General features: G+C 35.7%; 1 protein-coding gene across 1 annotated transcript in view; it reads right to left on the reverse strand.

Annotated features, from left to right (window-relative positions):
* The window catches only part of LOC102149088 (PAN2-PAN3 deadenylation complex subunit PAN3), a 66,598-nt gene that overhangs the window by 21,275 nt on the left and 24,508 nt on the right, over window positions 1–20,815 (reverse strand). Inside the window, exon 5 of the mRNA XM_070219898.1 lies at window positions 8,077–8,181. Within this exon, the coding sequence (XP_070075999.1) occupies window positions 8,077–8,181 (105 nt within the window). The remainder of the gene's footprint in view (window positions 1–8,076; window positions 8,182–20,815) is intronic.

Genomic DNA, 20,815 nt, shown 5'->3' on the forward strand with positions numbered 1-20,815 from the left:
CACAGTTTCCCAAACATACTGACCACAGAACAATTCCTCATGCAGCATTCCTTGGCTCTGGGGTTCCCGAATAGGAGAGACTTAAACATGTCATGTTTAGAAGCTAGAAGGAAGAAATCAATGTCAACAGAGAGACTGTCCAAAACTTAAGGGATAAATAAGGGAATAAATTGCTGGAGGAAACAAAGACAGGTTCTGAAGCATACAGTAAAGGAACACCTGTTTGTCTGTGACAGAAGGAAAAACGGTAAGAAACGGGATGAATGAAAATGTGGTACACAGATAGAAAAGCCGACACATGAGGTAATTCATTCTGAATGATCTCTTTTCCCCCTTTCTGAAGAACACAAGTATATTACTCAAAAGTGACAGAGAGCAAGCGAGAAGGTTGAGGAGAACGTTAAAGGTTTAGACAGCAGCCATAGAGAAGAGGAGAGAAGAGAAGGGTCTGGAATGGACTGAGGTCAGAAAGCAGTACATATAGAGTAAGGCCATTCATCTCAGTTGCACTGTAGTTCTACAATGTTTCAAAGTCCTGAGGAATCCTGAGTAGATAGGTTGAAAGTTCACCCTTATAAATTCCAATCCACTCCATCTAAAGCCCAAATCACCCCATTTCTTGGGCCCTAGACACTAGAAATCACCTGAAATAACACCAAAACTTAGCAAGTAACTAAAGACTGAAGTACATCCAGTGAGTTTCCAAACCTCCCTGGGATCTTCAAAGCACCAATAACAAGCAACTAGAATTCACAGGAGAATCTGAAGGACAAGAGATTTTAATGTGAGCATTCTTCTAAGTTAACACTTCTTAAAAGAAATGCCATTTCATCAGACCACAAGAGGGAAAACCACCACCAAAAGAGGTGTTGACAAGTATGAATCTCCTAACACACCCAACAGCCCAACAGTTCTTATTCATTTACATCACTTAGGGGGTGAGCTAAAACAACAGCAATAATAACAACAATTGATGATTCCTCTCCCCACTATTTCCAAAGATCTGAAACAAAATGAATATGATTTTATTTAATATGTCACTACTTTTAGGTAAATTTTAACCTGCTATACCCTGAGAAGTTTACATCATTCAAGCTGACGCCTAATGTTTATGTGAAGAATGGGAAGACATTGTTATCCCTTTGGGAAAAAAAGCATTTTTAAACTAATTTTTAAAAATATTCAAGTGAGTCAGGATTAAAATGAGAGCCCTTAAAAGATACTTAATGTCACTGCGTCAGTCTATATATACCATGATGTCACACACACATCTGAATATAACTGACAGACAGTACCCTAAACCAATATAAACAAAGACCAAGTTTAGGAGTGATAAAGTGAAATTGGAGGAATGGACATTTATTTAATATCTATTACATGCCTGGAAATTTGAATCCTCACAACTCTGTAAGGTAAGTGATAAAATATTTCAATCCTAAACAACAGCATTTGAACTAGATAATCATAGAACACACGAAAAATCTTGAATTCACATAGAGATTGATCAAGCGGAGTTAATCATTCTAGGCAGAAACTGAGGAAAGACAAAAGGAAATTTGCACTTAGGTGAAATAAAGTATTGCTGATGTGGAGTTTCAGGTGACCTTCTATCTACCATCTGCTTGGTGTATAGGCTGAGATCACGAGAAAAATACAAAATGGAGAAGCTTCATCACTTAACAACAGTGTCAAGAAGTAAGTAAGACTGCTAGGAGGCTCAGAAGATTCAAGAATATCAAGAATATTGGGACAGTGCTAAACTTGGAGTTTTAAAAAAATAGAAGGTCTTCTAATGTTTCAAAAGAAATCACCATCCCATGTTCTAAATCAGTTATGATAATAAAACTAAGCAACAGTAACATATGATGGGCATAAAATCCAGAAAACCTTTGACCAACTTTTTTTAATACATAGAAGTCTTACCAACTTGCCAATTTTACCGAATTGTCAAAATTACCAATTGCACATATTACCAAATAAAAGAAAGCTAAACAGTAACATTCAGAGACAAGCAAAATACCTTAAGGGGGAAAACTATTAGAAACAATCAACAGCTACAGCAAAGTTGCAGGATATAAAATCAACATACAAAAATCAGTAGCATTTCTATACACTAACAATAAACCAACAGAAAATGAACTCAAGAACTCAATCTCATTCACAATCGCAACGAAAAGAATAAAATACCTTGGGATAAATTTAACCAAGGAAGTGAAAGATTTATACAACGAAAACTACAAGACCCTCTTGAAAGAAACTGATGACGACATAAAGAGATGGAAAGACATTTCCATGCACGTGGATTGGAAGAATAAACATAAGTTAAAATGTCCATACTACCTAAAGGAATCTACAGATTCAACGCTATCCCAATCAGAATCCCAATGACAGTCTTTACAGAAATTGAACAAAGAATCCTAAAATTCACATGGGGCAACAAAAGACCGCGAATTGCTAAAGCAATCCTGAGGAAGAAGAACAAAGCCGGAGGCATCACAATCCCTGATTGCAAAACATACTACAAAGCTACAGTGATCAAAACAGCATGGTACTGGTACAAAAACAGGTGCACAGATCAATGGAACAGAATCGAAAGACCAGAAATAAAACCACACATCTATGGACAGCTAATCTTCGACAAAGGAGCTGAGGGCCTACAATGGAGAAAAGAAAGTCTCTTTAACAAATGGTGCTGGGAAAACTGGACAGCCACATGTAAAAGATTGAAAATTGACCATTCTTTTTCACCATTCGCAAAAATAAACTCAAAATGGATCAAAGACCTAAAGGCTAGGCCTGAAACAATAAGTCTTCTAGAAGAGAATATAGGCAGTACACTCTTTGACATCAGTTTCAAAAGAATCTTTTCGGACACCGTAACTCCTCAGATGAGGGAAACAATAGAAAGAATAAACAAATGGGACTTCATCAGACTAAAGAGCTTCTTCAAGGCAAGGGAAAACAGGATTGAAACAAAAAAACAGCCCACTAATTGGGAAAAAGTATTTACAAGCTACTTATCTAACAAAGGGTTAATCTCCATAACATATAGAGAACTCACACAGCTCAACAACAAAAAAATAAACAACCCGATGAAAAAATGGGCAGAGGACATGAACAGACATTTCTCCAAAGAAGATATAAGGATGGCCAATAGACACATGAAAAGATGCTCATCATCACTAATCATTAGGGAAATGCAAATCAAAACTACACTAAGATATCACCTTACACCCGTTAGATTGGCAAAAATATCCAAAACCAAGAGTGACAAATGTTGGAGAGATTGTGGAGAAAAAGGAACCCTCATACACTGTTGGTGGGAATGCAAACTGGTGCAGCCACTATGGAAAACAGTATGGAGATTTCTCAAAAAGTTAAAAATAGAAATACCTTATGACTCAGCCATCCCACTACTGGGTATCTATCCTAAGAACCTGAAATCAGCAATTTCAAGAGTCCCATGCACCCCTATGTTCATCGCAGCATTATTTACAATAGCCAAGACGTGGAACCAACCTAAGTGCCCAGCAACTGATGATTGGATAAAGAAGATATGGTATATATACACAATGGAATACTACTCAGCCATAAAAAAGGACAAAATCGTCCCATTCGCATCAACATGGATGGACCTTGAGGGTATTATGTTAAGCGAAATAAGCCAGACAGACAAAGACGAACTCTGTATGACTCCACTCATAGGAGGTAGTTAACATTAAAGACAAGGAGAACTGATCGGTGGTTACCAGGCAAAAGGGGGTGGTGGGGGGAGGGCACAAGGGTGAAGTGGTGTACCCACAACATGACTAACAATGATGTACAACTGAAATCTCACAAGGTTGTAATCTATCAGAATCTTAATAAAAGAAAAAATTGCAGGACATCCGAAGCTGTTTATGTGTTTAAAAAGGAGAAGTCTTGACAACAGAGACTGAAGACAGTGTGGGTGAGAGCTGAAAGTTGTTTTCTTTGTCTGGGTTGGGAATAAATGGGTGGGAATAAAAAGATCTTCGATCACAAAAAAAAAAAAATACCTTAAGGGTACAAAAATAATAAACACATGCTTAGTCTCAAATATTTACAATCCAGTGGGAAAAGACAAATAGATAAACTTAATATAAAAGAGAATGAAATGTTAACACCAAATATTGTGGAAATGGTTAAAAAAAAATTTTCTTTGACGTATTTGACCAAGTATTCACAGAGAAGGCAGCATTTGAGCTAACTCTTGAAGGAAACAGGACGAAAGATATTTTTCAGGCTCAGCTAACAATGGTACAGAGACACAGAGGTACAGAGAATTGACAATGTATTTCACATTATATGAGGTATGAAAGATTGCATATGATCAGAATTTAGTATGTGTGGATGGTTAGAGAGAGGGCCATAGAGAGGGAGAACAGATCCTGAAGGGATTTGACAAAAACTATTCAGAAGATAGACTTATGGTATAAACTAGAACTATGTCGGTACTGTTAATAAACGAAGGAAGAGAAAGATACTACAGAATTTTAAAGAATAGGGATTAGAGGCAGACAATATAGTAGAAAAGTATCAGGATTTAGAATTAAATATAGATCTGGGCTAGAATCCCAGCTCTATCCCTTACTAACGATAACCTTTTTCTAAATTGCAATTTCCATATTTGGCAAATGGGGATAATACGTCATTACTGCAATAAAGCCTTAATATGATGAAAAATGTAAAGTGTCCCATGTATTCTTTCAATTAACGTGTAGTCAAACGTCAGTAATTTCCTTCTCATAATAAATGGTAGAATGTGGGAGACGACGGGGAAGAAGTCAAGATACGTAGCCTCAGTGACTGGGAAGAGTAAGCCATGAACTAAAGAAGGAATGTAAGAGAATAGAAAGGAAGCAGGAGATTTGGAGAATATAAAAATACATTGAGTTTTAGACATGTCATATTTTCAATGATAGTGGGATATATCACTACATGCAAAGATATCAGAAGGCAGGAAAAATTCAAGTCCATCTCAGACAGTGCTAACAGAAATAAAATTTTAGGAATCTCAGGTATACAGGGGAAAGCAAGAAACAAGTGAGCTGATAACAGGAGCTCACAAGGAGCTGGGGATGAAACAAAGAGTAAAAAACGCAAAGAGAAGAGAAAAACAAAAGGTGGCCAAGAGTATTAAGTATTGGATAAAACTGGTCGCTTGGCAATTAGGGAGATCTCTGACAAACTGACAGCAGTTTCAACAAAATTTTGATGACACCGAACTGCAGGCATTCAAGAAATAAATGGGTAGTAAAGAAATCAGGGAAAAGAACAGAATCTATTCCAAGGGTCCCCAAGTAAGAACTCCACAAACATAGTAATGGAGATCAGATGGGCATTATGAATATTTCAAACAGCCATATGAAAAATAAATTTAGCCTCCATCGAGCTACAACAGATTAAGGAAAATACTAAGTTTCTTTGAGTCTCTAATCAGCATACTATATATACGTACATTTTTTTAAAATGAAAGTATGAATCACTGTTTTACAAATGTCATGTGCTCAGTAAAAGACAGGCTTGGTAGAAAATAAATAGAAAGATTATTAAGTACTAAAAGATTGGGAATCATGGGGCTCTTGAAAAAATCCAGCACCAAAGAGAAATGCAATTATGAATGATTCAGGTAGAAACCTTCGGAGAAAGTTTCTGATGTTGTTTTAAGGCTTTTTGTTTGCTGGTTAGTTGGTTGGTTTTCTTTTGTTTTCAGAAGAGAAAAAACTTCTAAAGATGTTAGGTCAGGATTAAGAAATCAATGTAAAGAAATGTTTAAAGTTCCAGAAAGAAAGGCAGTTAAAACATCACTGAGAAGAAGATGAATCACAAGAAAAAAGGACTGACCTTACAAATACTACAGAGTTATAGATCAGTTGCAGTCCATGTTTGGAAAACATGGGTTCAAATTTCTGCTCCTCTACTGACTACTGTTTAACATCACTTAGCGTTTCTGAGGACGTTTCTCCATTTAACAGTAACATCTGTCCCATAAGCTATGAGGAAGACCAAAAGACATAATACATGTAAGGAGCTTAGCACAGTGCCTGGCACACAGTAACTGTTTAAGAAACACAGCTATAATTACTAAAATAAAATATAGATACATATCTCTCTGACCTTCAGATTGAGAAGACCCAAGCTCTAAGGAAAAGAAACAAATGAAACAGGAAAGATTTATACATCTGGCTACACATCCTTAAAAATTTTTTATGTGAAAAATATAAAATATTTTTAAGTAAGCATCATACAAAACTAAAAAAAAGGTATAGAATTGATTTATATAAATTATTTTTCCTATACAAAAGAAGATAAAAACCCCAACAGGGAAAAAAATGTACCGACGTAATCTTTGCTCTGCATAAACAACACGAGGTACCCAATTTAGGAATTCACAAAGATAGTAACGGAGACCAGATGGATATTTTTCAATACTTCAACATGTGACTGATAACGTGAGGTATTTTGACCCTCTGATATTAGACCACGCTAATAAGGCATTCTTTATGTCCTTAAAAGAAAATAAGTATTTGAAGCATAAAATAATAGTACTATTTGAAACACCAGATTCCGATAACACCAATTCAATCTTTCGCACACTGAATGCAAATAAATCTACTAGAAGCTGTTGTACTTAAAGCAGAATTCTAACATACACATTCTTGTACTAACCTAATGATTTTGGAAGCTGTGCTAAAAAAGAGGTGCCTCAAAAGTGCCGCTGGGATAAGCGGGGCAGTTGTGGGGAAGACGAGTGGCTACACCTCTGCATTTAGCAGTGTTTCACCCCACAACCTACAAGCAGTTCCAGCTCCATCTGTATCTGTTCTTATTCAGTTGGGGTCCAATTTATTTTCAACCTTTCTTTTTAAAAGTGAAAAATAATTCTAACAATCCCCATCAAATCTCCCTCTTGCTGATTTCAAAGATAAAAATTCAGTAAACTATATCGATATTCTTAATTGACATATTCAAAGCTTTCCAATGAAATTTCAAGTATATGATTATGTGTAGCCTCCCCCACTCGAGTTTTTCCTTATTTTTAGAAAAATACTACCAAAATTTCAGTTGGGGCAAATACCACGTTTTGCGTTATTTTTGGAATAATTTCTTTATTTCTGTGCCCAAGGCAACATTAGTAACAGATATTGCTATGTTGTTAATACTGAACAAACCAAAATGTTGTGGAACCCCTTCAATAATACACGGTTGATGAAGAAATAAAACCAAGTTGTTAACCCTGCTATATCTTTTCTGCATGTGGTACGTATACGTGGGATTATAGGCTTTTGGCTAGCAGCATATTAAAAACACCAATTTACTCAGAAAGTTTGGCAGGAAAGATACTCTACCTCCAGCTAAACTAAAATTTTGATTAACAGAACTATATTATACAATTAACAATTTTTAAAAATGAGAAAATAATAACTATAATCCAAATTAAAATCGAATATAATTCAAATTATTTTGCAGGTACTTCAGAATCTTATACAAAAGCTAGCCTTTGAGTTATCAAAGTTCATTTTCATTATTCAGCACTGATAAGGCAGAATCGAAGACTGAAATGTATCTGTAATAACTATGACAACATACTACTCAAGTTAGTTTTAGAACCAATACTTGATAGGTTCGTTTACACATAATTTTTATTTACTAGTGAAAATGTACAAAAGACAACATATGGAGCTTCCTGCTGTTCAGATTCCAAATAAATTAGATTTTCTGTAATAAATTTTATAATATGACTTTTGAATGTAGTACCCTGAATAACTTTGTGTACTAAAAATAATTGAACCTAACTGTTAAGAAAATCCAAAAAGGAAAAACTAAATTTAATAAAAGAAAAGGAAAATATACCACAAGCAGAGAAAGCTCAAAAAGCCACCAAACAAAATCACTTAGTTGGTTAACGGACCACTAATCTTAACTTTGATTGAAAAAAAAAATCATGTAAGTGTATCAGCTAAGCCATCCAATCTCACACCCACCACCCCACACAGACACAGAAAGCAGCCAAGATATTCACTTTCAAAAAATGTCTAATAAAATGATTTTTACCTGTAAATTGTTTTCTGTGACTCTGTTCCACCAAACCATATCGATGGGTACTCCTGATTTACACCTGTCAGCAAGGCAGCCAATAGGGTTCTTTGCTTTTCGCGCCTTTGATCCCATCGGATTTCCATCGGAATAGGAAACAAGTAAAATTTCTAAGACACTCCCTCTAATGTCCTTATCACTACCCGCTATTTCCCACCCCCGCCCCCGATACACACCTCCAAAATACCCCACAGTCCTAACAGGCTGAACAACATTATATAAAGCAACAGATGTTTGAGAGAAATACATTACAATCTGATTTTATAAGACTTTAATAAATAGAAATTAACTAATCAGCAAAGTAAATGCCTTGCAAAATTTTTTCCACTGGCACTTACCTATTCTCACTGCAATATGAAGAAATGGCTTCAAGGGCACCAAATACAGGTAAAAAAATTATCCAAACTGTTTTCTTTTTCTGCGTCCCATCTCACTTATCTTTTTCCTACTGAGAACTACCCCACCTAAAAGCAGCAGCTAATTCCTAAGGAATGGATTTTCTAAATTTTTAATATTCTATGCACATTAGGCCAGAGTACAAATCACTCTGTCTTCAGTGGGCATTCAACTTAAAGTACTCAATGAAAAGAAATAACTTCAAACTTTAAAAAAAAAGTACACAAATCTCATTGGTCTTATAAATTCAGTAATTTGAACAGACTGATATTGAATAAATTGCCCAATAAAAGCATAAATTCATTGGCTAACATTATAACAAACTTAGTAAGTGATCTTAATAGTGGTTGGCAGGGCTGTTTTATACATGAAAGTTAAGGACATGTTCCATCATCTTACTTCTCTTAATCATAGCAAATTTGCACTAAATTGCATCTTAAAGGGAATTTGTATGTATTTTTATCCCTTTAGCGAATACTGATTCATTTTTTAGAAGGTTATCTAATTTAAGACCTGAAATAAGAAAATCTATGTTTACTCGTTCTGTCACAAGACTGCTGAAGCAAATACTTAAAAGTAACTTTCTTGCAAAAAGGTGTCATAGCCAGAGAAATATATAAAATACATAAAAAACAATTTTTCCAGTATAAAGACAACCAGTTTGAGGAAAAGATTTGATTTCTAAATTTCAAAATGACCTTACAAATAATGGCTATGGAAATTATTCTACGCACATTAGATTCTCCACTCCACAAATGGGCTCTGCCGTGTTGTCTTTGATTTAAGGAGGAAAAAGCCATTAAACTTGCATAAGAAAGGTAACTAGACTACCTACCTACCCGTTATTTATAGCAATGGACAATGTTTCATGGAGCTAAAATATTTTCACCTCTATGCAATCTTGGACTGATTCAATTACCCTCTATGTCTACTCACAAGCAATTTTTTGGGGATGATAATAAAAACGTACCCTTTGGAACCATATTATAAAGGAAAGAATTTTAAAGTAAGCGATTTCTAGTAACGTAGCTCACAACTGTAAGGCTCTGACACACAGCAAAAATAAGATAATCTTCATTAAGCCTTCACTAATTTAAAATTTATAATTTAGAAAACGTCTGAGCTAAGAACTATCATAAAATTTCAACATATCAAAGAATACTTATTTAAACAAAATCACAACCTGTCAAACAGAACTTATACAAGGACACCTAAATTCCAGTCATATATTCGAAAGCAAAAAAATTATTATTTTAAAAGTTCTTCTGTTACTCAGATCCTTCACAAATTCAGACTTGCTTTGGATCCGGTTATTACAATTAGTGCAATTAATTTTCTTATAATAGTGCATAAAGCAACACAGAAAAAAGGTTTTATATAAATCCAATGTATCATTCCTCCTCCCCAATAGCTCTCATTATATGTTTCTTATTTTTCCAAAGACGAATCCATCACTCCTCTCCATCACCCCATCCCCACAAAAACCTATAATTAGCCTAAGGCCTTTCCTCTTGGGTAGTAGGGATCCCCTAACACATGCCATTGTAGATTTAAGTTTCTGCAGGAAAGTGCCAGAGATTCAAGTCTAATCCAAAAGTAAAACCTTCTATGTGATTCTGAATGAAAAGCCCTAAGGTACCAATACCATTTAAAACAACATTGTAAGCAAGAGAAGACAAAATAACATCAGAAAAGAGATGGTGGCAAGAGAAAGTATGATGGTGAGGCAAAAAGATATAACATAGACGTCTCACTGCATATGTTAATTATAGTAAAATCTCATCTGTAAGCAAGTTTCCAAATTACTTGAACTAGTATTTATTCCTTGAAGAAAAAATGTACTTTCTTTTTTTTTTCTTTTTTTGGTGAGGAAGATTGGCCCTGAGCTAATATCTGTGCCAATCTTCCTCTATTTTGTATGTGGGACACCACCACAGCATGGCTTGATGAGTAGCATGTAGGTCTACACCTGGGATTCAAACTTATGAACACCAAACTGCTGAAACAGAGCATGAAAACTTAACCACTACACGACCAGGCTGGCCCCAAAATGTATTTTCAACTAAACATCTGAGAGCCTACTTTGTATCAGTAACCATCCTAAGTACTTGGAATACAATAATGCATAAAACACACACCTAGTAGGTAACAAAGTCACGCAAAGAGAACATCCTCGTTGTGATATAACAAATGCATATATAATCAAGGTACCAGTAGAGCAGAGACAAAGAAGGTTTCACAGAGAAGGCAAATGCCTGAGCAGTTTTGAAAGAGGAGTAAGTGTGCCTAGATAGAAAAAAAGAGTGAGAGTGAGAGAAAGATGTATTGTAAGCTAGGAAAACCGTATACACAGAGGCATGTGGGCACTGCGGTTTTCAGGAAAAACCACAGGTATTCGGTCTACCATTAGTAGAGGGCCAACCGTGACAGCAAAAGATGAGGCTTGAAAGCAATAAGAAACCATAAATTGTTTTATATCCCACGCCAAGGAGTTTGGACTTCACTCCACGTGCAGTAGGGAACTCCTGAAAGCTTACGAATGAGAAATCAACTGAAAATAGGTAGACAAATTAATGCACTCTGGCAGCAGTCCAAGTTAGGTTTTCGCAACCTTAGCATTACAGACTTTGGATAATTCTTTGTTACGAAGGCTGTCCTGTGATTTGGAGATGTTTAGCAGCATCCATGGCCTCGATCCATAGATGCCAGTGGCACCAAAGCCCCAGTTGTGACAACCAAAACTATCTTCAATGCCCTCTGGAAGCAGGGGGACAAAACTGCCCCCATGTGAGAATCACTGTCTAGATGAAGGATGTGAACTCAAGGAAACTGCAATGGAAATGGAGAGCTAAGGCCTGGCTGGGGAAAGATCTGCTGGGTTAAAAACAACTATTGGTGGGGCCAGCCCCATCACATACTGGTTAAGCTCAATATGCTCCGCTTCAGCGGCCTGGGCTCACAGGTTTGGATCCTGGTGTGGACCTGCTCCACTCACCAGCCATGCTGTGGCAGTGACCCACATCAAGTGGAGGAATACTGGCATAGATGTTAGCTCAGGACTAATCTTCCCCAAGCAAAAAAGGAGGAAGATTGGCAAGAGAGGTTAGCTCAGGGCTCATCTTCCTCAGCAAAAAATAAATAAAATAACCAACTATTGGTGAGTAACTGAAAGTAGGAGGTAAGGGAAATGGAAGAGTCAAATAAAAGATGAGGAAATAAAAGAGGCAAATGAAATTTTACAGGAAATGTTTATTTACCCCTGAAGTTATTCCCCTCGAGTTTTCTGAGTTCGGGAAGATCCAAACTCCTCCCCTTGCCCTTAGCTTCCAGCAATCGTTTCCTAGATCAATCTTGAGAATGTGATGATCAAAAAAAACAGTAAGTTCCCTTGTTGATCCTCCACCCCTGACAGCCTTGCCAGTCCTGGTTATTATGGAATGGAAGCATTTTAAAATGTCACGTCCTATTGGTAAATAACCAGCTTTTCTGCTCCACCTCCTAGTAAGTTAGTATTACACATCAAAATTCTCAATCTTTTTGTTTCTGTGGTAAAATATTCAGCAGAGCATGTAACTTTTATTTCTCTCTCTCTAATACATACAATTTTTACTTTAAGTCTGAAGATTCACTACAAAAGTGATTTTTATCATTCTTCACAAAATCTAAATAAACAGCACAATAAGATAGTATAGTTGAAAATAGTCTTACCCTTTTTATTGGGCATTTGAAAAAAAAAAAAAACAGCCTACGGCTTGAACAAAAGCTCCCAGGACAAGAAAAAGTTTGAGAATGTATTCTAGATTAGCACTTCTCAAACTGTAATGAACAGATGCATCTTCTGAAGATCTTGTTAAAATAAAGATTCTGATTTGGTAGGCCTAGAGTGAGACCTGAGAGTCTGCATTTCTAAAAGGGTCCCCAGACTGCTAGCACTGCTGGTCTGGTGACCACACTTTGACTAGTAAAGTTCTAGAGAATGTCAGAGAAAAGACCTGGATAAGAAACAAGCAGCAGTCCAAACAGAAATTGGGGGCTCTCTCCACAATGAAAAGGGACAGGGGTTCAATAGCTCAACATCACCTCGTTATAGCTTGCTCTACATACTCAGAGCCTTAAATATCATCACTCATAGCCCCTAAGGCCCTGGTTCCTCAAAACCTCTTACCCTAACCCGCTAAAAGCTCATTCTAAATGTTTAGGACTAACGGAAGTCTGCTCTCCTTCCTAACAAATGAGATAAGTCTCTAGACTACGTCAAAAGAAAGAACAGTAAAAGTAAATTTTTAGGACTGTTTTAGTTGAAGAGTCTAAATGTGTACACTTTTTTTTTTTCCATTCACTCATTCACTCAACATTTCAGCATAAGGCTCTCTGCCCTTCCTAGAAATACAACGATAAAATCTATTCTCTTCCCCTAAAAAGTTCACAGTCTGGCAAAAGAAAAATCTATAAATACCACTGCTTTTATAGAAAATGTAGTTAAAGCTGCCAAGTAATAGACCAATTTTCAGTGCACAATTCTTCTGCTAAATTGCAAAACAGCATCAGCTTGACAATGCTTCACATTACCAGCATGTTATTGTGCCTCATAATCTAATCATTAGTAATAAACTAGAGAAATCTAATTGTTATTCTAAGACGAAAAGTTTCCAATGCCCTGAAGTTTAAGAATCCCCTTTGAACATCAAAAACATAGTAACTCTGCTTTCACTTTTGTACTCTGAAACCACAAATGATGATTTAAAGTTACTATGAAAGAGACTTTTAAATGGCTTGCATCTTATTCATCAGAGCATCTTTACATACCTGGAAAATAGTAGTACACATATATGAAATATTATCTCCCTCCAGAGAATGCTTAATGAATATGGTCATTCATTGCCTTTTGCAGTAATAACTCAGCAACCTACCTTGTGCCACTCCTAAGGGTCTAAGGTCTACAAATAGAAAACTCTGGCCTAGAATTCACTATATATTTATTTGAAAATAAATCTGCATTTCTTTTACAACCTCTTCTGGTTCACAATGGTCTTCCTTCAATTAATTAAATATCCTAACATTTTAGCATATTTGTAATTATGAGAACTAAATATAAGACTCTAATTCCATTGACCATCAGTGGTCAATCCAAACTCATTGGGAAAAAATAGAACACAAACTGATTTAAACCATTTGGATTTTAAAATCAAATAAATTAACTAATTTACATAAAATCATCAACACCAGGAACCTGTAGCTGATTTATTAGCTAATTAGGTGTGTTAATACACTTGGATTTTAAAGGCTCCTATACCTAACTAATTTATAACAGTAAATTCAGACCTACGAATCACTGTATCTTGGGCTCCAATCAATTTTCTCTGTAAGTAAAAGACTTAAAAATCAAAAACATAATAAGTCAGCCTCAAAGGTTATGTTGTATTTTGTCCTGCAATTCATTATCAATCGTGGGCTTTTCATAAAAATGTGTTAGGTTCCTCACATTCTCACTGTTTAAATAAAAACAATAGTATGATGGGATGCGCAAACAAGTCTATAGAAAAAACAGACTGTCATTGTTAAAGACGCATGGGCAGGTAAACATCTATAAACGAAAGAGACCTTTTAATTCATGGAGTCAATATACAAATCAGTATAGGATGAGAGGATGAAAATAGGGGATGATGCTGAGTAAAAACAGATCTAAATTCTATCAAATGTAGCAGAATGGGATTTACATACAAACATATATCTTTAAGCTCTGCTATGAGTCAGATCCCGGGGAAGGAGTCTCCCAATATTATCTACATAAATTTAACAAAGCCTACAAAGCAGCCATTACTTCTGTTCTCAAAACCTAAACATTACAATGAAGTTTCACGCCATCAAAAACGACATCAGTTGGAATAGCCTTGCTAAGAAAGGCCACATTCAATTTCTAAAGGACTGGAACACCAAACTGCAACTTCTTTTATTCTTTTGCTTTAGCGTGGAACCAGAACACAAGACGTGGAGAAATAAAATATCATGCCAAAATTATTAAAATATTTTAAGTGAAAGTGAATAAAGGTTTTTCTTTAAAGTCATGAAAATTAGTTCCACAGTAAACTACCAACTGTAATGATTATAAAAGTTTGGCTTTTTTTAAAGATTGGCACCTGAGCTAACAACTGTTGCCAATCTTCTTTCCTTTTCCCCCTCTGCTTTTTCTCCCCCAATCCCCCCAGTACATAGTTGTGTATTTTAGTTGCGGGTCCTTCTAGTTGTGGCATGTGGGACGCTGCCTCCACGTGGCCTGATGAGCGGTACCATGTCTGCGCCCAGGATCCGAACCAGCGAAACCCTGGGCCACCGAAGCAGAGCATGAAAACTTAACCACTCGGCCATGGGGCCAGCCCCTATAAAAGTTTTCATATGAATTATAATCCCTTATCAAAACCAACCATCATGCTAAAATGACTATTCGCTTATTAGCAAAAGGTTCCCTTTTGATTTATTTGTATGTGTACCTTTGCTTAAATTCAATCATGAAATGAAGGAAAATATCTTCAGAAATACTCTTTACTATAAATTGAACTTAAACTAAGGTAGTGGCGAATCAAGAGTCATCTCACACACATTCAGAAACAGATAAACATATATTTTAAAATCGCAGAATCATAAGCCATAGAAGACTGTAACAACTGCCATTTGACAAGCACAAGGCACTATGCCAAGCACTTTATACCCATTAATGTATTTAATATTCATAATTCTGTAAGATAGCCACACTATAATACCAACTTTACAGAAAAGAAAAGTGAGGCTTAGACAAGGCTAATATACCTCATCTTCAATCTCACAACTAACATAAGGTTGGGTTCCAGACCCTGTACTCTTAACTACGATATTCTGCCTCCAATTCAAAGAAATCTACTCCGCATTCTCTAATATTCCCTAATATATTACAATCTTAACATTATTCTGACTAATCCTAAAAGAACCAAAGACAGATTCCTAAAAGAATCCATCTGTGAATCTAGTTGGCATGGATGGGATCAATGAGAAACAAGAGCTACAGAGACTTCATTCAAAGAAACAAAATTACGCAGTTCCCCCAAGCCCATTTTCAAAAAGCAAGAAGAACAAATCTTGGGAATTAAATAGAGTTGGGGAAAATTATATAGTTTTGGCTAAATTTAGCTTAAAACTTAGGCTAACATGTTTGTGGATGAGAATTCTAAACTCATCTTTACTAATTTATTCCTGACCCCTACTTCCTAGGAAAATAAAGATCAACCACCAGCAATGAAAACCTCTTCATATCAGCTTCTACGCTTCGTAAATACGATGACCGGAGCAGAATGTAAAGAAGCCAGGCAGAGCATCTCAGAGGGATCCACTAGTTTCCAGGTTCAAGAAGGAAATGCACCATAATTTTACTAAACTATCATTTTTAGGTAAGAACTCAAAATCCCCAAAGCTAAAACTAGATAAAGACTAGAGCCAACATACTATCTATAAAGGTATGCCGTTTCAGTTTATGTGTTTAAACATGGTAAAGCGTCAAACACCAAACCACAACACGCATCTAACAAAAAAGCCTCCAAAACAAAAATCTCTCGTAAGATTTTTTTTAATCAATCAATAAGACAAAATTCCCTTGAAATCATAAATTTGCAAGACTTTTTCTTGACTCAAAAAAAGCAAGGGGTCACTGCACACAAAGTACCATTAAAATAAAGTACAGAAAGTGCTTTTGAACTCCTAATTTGTTACAACAAAATTCAATCTGCTCTTTCTAAAGCACATCTTTATCTCAACACAAGCCTGGAAGCTCAACCTGGAGTACTCTTTATTTAGCAGGAAAATAAAATAAAATCAACCCTTTCAACGTTGAGTCTTTCTCTATAGAAACAATCATATTTTTAAACAATCTAATGTTGTCATATTTTCAATCTAATGTTACTTGCATAATATAAGAAAACAATGACTGAGTCACTAACTCATCAGACAGGGAATTACCATGCCATTTTAACAAACATGAGCTTAATATTTTTTCTTTTTTAATGTGCTTAATAAAAGACAAGCAGAGTATGACGTTTCAAAGCTGATGGAATAAATTATTTGTGAAATTCAATACCAAAAACAAAATGGGAGGAAGAGATTGAAACATCTGATAGAAGATAGTTAAATCTCTAAAACATACACAAAGAGCTTACAATGAACTCAGAAAGGATAACCCAACAGAAAAATGAGCAAAGGACATGAAAAAAATGTCAAGGGCCAATAAACATAAAAGAGAAGTTCAACAGCACCGGTAATCAAATTTAAACAATGAGGGGGGTTTTTGCCTATAGAATGACAAAGATACGCAAGAGTTTTACATCTCAGTGTTTTCAAGGTTGCAGAGGTTTCCAGTTGCAGAAAAACCAGCACCTATGAGTAGGAATATAAATTTGTGCAGCATTTCTAAAAAGGAATCTGTCAATTACCAAACGTTTGTGTATTCTTGCCCTAGAAATTGTGTTTATAGAAATTTACACTGAGATCATCACATAAATGGAAAAAGCAGCAGGCGTAAGGTCAAATCAATGTTCTATCTCCTCCTCTGCATACTACCAGTGGCCTCTCCACTACCTCTCCATTTTTCCCACCTTATAAAAGACTCAGTCATCTCACCCTCTCATATTGCCCTAGAGAGATTTTCTTCTCTAAAATGTAAATAAATGTTATCTATATTATTCTAGGTAAATTACTTGATCTCTCAAAACTTCCATTTCTCAATCCAAAAAATGGAAAAAACACTGTTTCTCAAAGAATTGTTGGAGCAATCAAATGATATAATAAAATATACAACACAATTTATAAAAGAATTATTTCAATTTTCCATATTAACTGGAACAAACACAGAAAATCACTGTCAATATAAATAAAACCAAGTTTCTGTCTGCCACTACATTATGAGAAAACTCCAGATGAATTTTCACCAAATTTGAAGGATGTGTGAGAGGCTAACAGCTGTGTGGGGAAGAAGCAAAGAATTAATGTTGGGGGGAGGAGAGGCCTGAACACCTCAGAGAAAAGATGGACACCCTCAGAGTAACTACTGGAGAACTGCTTTTCCAGTGGGCAATTCCAATACAGCTTGATCCAGAGTGAGTAGCAACAGATATTTATTTATTTAATAAGAGTTAACAACTCCCAAACAAGGCTAGAAAGGTTTGGTGAACACCATGTATTGCTACCAATTAACAGCTATGATTTATTCGGCACTTGTGTGCCAGGAAATGGATCTCATTTAGTCTTCACAAACAACTCTACATAGTAGGTACTAAGTATTATTATTCTCATTTTGTGAATGAAGAAACAGAAAGGTTGAACTAAGCTTAAAGACACAAAGATAATCAGTGAAGAAATAGATACTCAATTCAGATTGCCTGGCATCCAACTCCAAACCCTAAAACCTTAACCATTATTTAATACTACTAGGTTACTACTGTTCCCACTGTTTGTTCTTTATGACAAATAAAAACTCATCAAGAGTCTCTGAGCAAGCTACAAACAGGAACCATGGGTGCTCATGTGCCTATGGGAACTTGGACTCCAACAACACTACTAGTTTCTGCAAAGGACCCACTCATACATATCTCGAAACCTAAAACCTCACCTACATCTGGCTTCACCTGGGATAGTGCACAATCCCACAGCTTGGCAAGTGGAGGCGAATGAAAGTGTAGTCAATTCCAATAAAAGAAGAACTCTGAGCATATTAATTTGGAATTCTAAACATGATTCTCCATAGAAACATTACTGCACGATACTTAAACAGGTAAAAGAGACTAATATGGCTGACCTAGAAACCTAAATACTAAGTAAAACAATGCCTGAGAACATAAATCAAAAATTTAAAAACAATGGTCTTACAGGTGAAGTTTTAGACTGTGATTTCCATTAAGATTTCAGTTATTTTTCAATATCTTCTCGATTTTCTCATCTTTTATTTTTCCTGAGATCAATACTTGGTTTGATGTTCCAGAATGGGCCTAACCATCAAAAGGATTAGGGAAGGCTTACATTCCAGATTGTCTATGCGATAATCCTATTAGTTTCTCCAAATTTACTTTAGTTTTCTCTACGAAAGAACTCTACCACAAATACTCTCCAGTTTCCCTTTTATTCCCTGTTTAGTTCCCTGGAGTAGAAATAACGTAAAAGTTATCTTTCAAAGACATTAGAACAGAAATGCTACCAAAAAAAAAATTCAAATGCGAAATTAATCAAAAAACATACAATACATATCATAAGTAAATTTCATAGTAGAGATGGCAGAAAGAAGGACGGATGCTCTTAAGATAGAGAACAGTGGGAAGGAGGTTCCAAACTGAGATCAAACAGGGAAGGAAGCAGAGAAAGTACTATTAGTGAACTTCCACCTGAAGCAGAACAATCCAGAACCGGGCCTCCACCACCTACGTCTCCTCACAAATAAGCTATCAGCAGCTAAGGCACCCCCTTTTGATCTCATGTCCCTCATCCTAACCAAGAGCTATAAAATCAAGAACAGAAGAAATAAACATGATACTTCAGAAATCTTTATCCCCTAAGTCCAAAGAACTATACTTGTTATTAAAACCTAAAAGATTTACAATTTTTTGTAACAGTGAAAATCTGTTATCCCATTATTAGAAATAAAATGCAAATGCCCAAGTAAAGCTGCATATTGATTGAAACACCATACTAAAGTACAACTAAAACAAGAAATGTAAAAGACAGGCACCAGAGCATTTTTTGCTTTAATGGAGAGAGGTGGGAAAGCTGAATAGGAAAATGACTAGATGACAAAAAAAAAAAAAGGGCAAAGAAGGGCCAAGAAAGATATAAAAGGGGAAGCCAAGAATGTCAGACGCAAATTTCGAAGGCTTCTCACTTTGCCTAAGATTTGTCTCAATCATCTGTGGTTGCCCTGCATAAAAACTCACAGCTTAGCAAGAATAGTTAGCAAGATATCATAGGACTGAATCACTTCATTTATGAATATCTGTATTTCAACTAACTTTGTTACAAAGATACTTTGTTCCCAAAGGATTTAAGGAGAATTTTACTGCTGTCTAGATCACATTTGTGATTCACAGTGACTCTCAAGTCTTTTTCTGTCATACCAGTTCTCAACCTTATCTTTCTTGCTGTTAAGGTTTCCTCACGTATTAATCTCTAATATATTAATTCCCATTTTCAACAAAACTCCATCTCTAGTGTTTGGGGGGACTTAACTCTCCCACAGAGTATATAGCCATAATTCAACTTCTTCCACCACCACCCTTGGCCAACAATAATTATACACATTTTCAAATAATGGCTAGTTTTTCTATCTATAAAATTAGGTATTCCTAATACGGAAAATAAAGAAAACAATCAGTGCTTCTCAAGCATCAATTATGGAAGATCACTTTTTAAAAAATTTCCTATACATCATGGTCCTATACTTTTGTAAAATAAAAATAAATTACTGGAAAAGTGATCACATATTTGGATGCTGCAGTATTATCAAATTGTTAAATGAGTTTCTAAACATTTACTTTCAATGTTTTAACTTACCTCCCTACAGACAGGTTAACAAATACTTCATGGACTAGCACTGGTCCCTTGATACTCCATGAGTGGTAGTGCTCTAAGGCATATATTCTCAGTATACAACTCTTCAGGAAGTTTTTCACATAACTAACAACAATAAATCAACCCAGTTGAATGGCTGTGAACCTCCTTGGACTGTTTTTCACATCCCACATTTCATTTCAGTAAGTCCCTATAGATACAAGGACCTCAGCTGTAGTTTCTTAGCTTATTTATGATAGAAAGAAGAAAATTAAAAAATTTACTGAAGATCCTAACTCTCTAGTTGTAAGCAAGCAACACTTTCTGCTATCTGTTTCTCCATATTCAAAAATGTCAACCCAAAACATCTTTTCTCCATTCACTTTTCTGAATCTAGAGAATTCTCTGCTACTTCGCAATCATCAGATATTTAAATTGGCACTAGTTAATATGCTGCTGGGTAAATGTTCTCTAGTAGGTTCATGTATTCCCTCTACAATTAGATTTGAGGAAAGCAAGAAAAACATCAGTCCATTCTTTTTTAATTTTCCACATACAAGACAGTTAGACTGCCTACAGTAAAAACACCTGACTGATTGATCTGATCCCAATAATTCACATACCCGACAGGGAAAAAGCAGCATATCTGGCCCAGGGATTGGTCCAACTGAGATTTTCAGAAAATGATTTACCTAACTAGCTATGAAACAGTAGTATGGCCTAACTACTTGTTCTCTGATACCATTAT

Source organism: Equus caballus, chromosome 8 (assembly GCF_041296265.1).
Source record: "Equus caballus isolate H_3958 breed thoroughbred chromosome 8, TB-T2T, whole genome shotgun sequence".
Classification (NCBI taxonomy): Eukaryota; Metazoa; Chordata; class Mammalia; order Perissodactyla; family Equidae; genus Equus; species Equus caballus.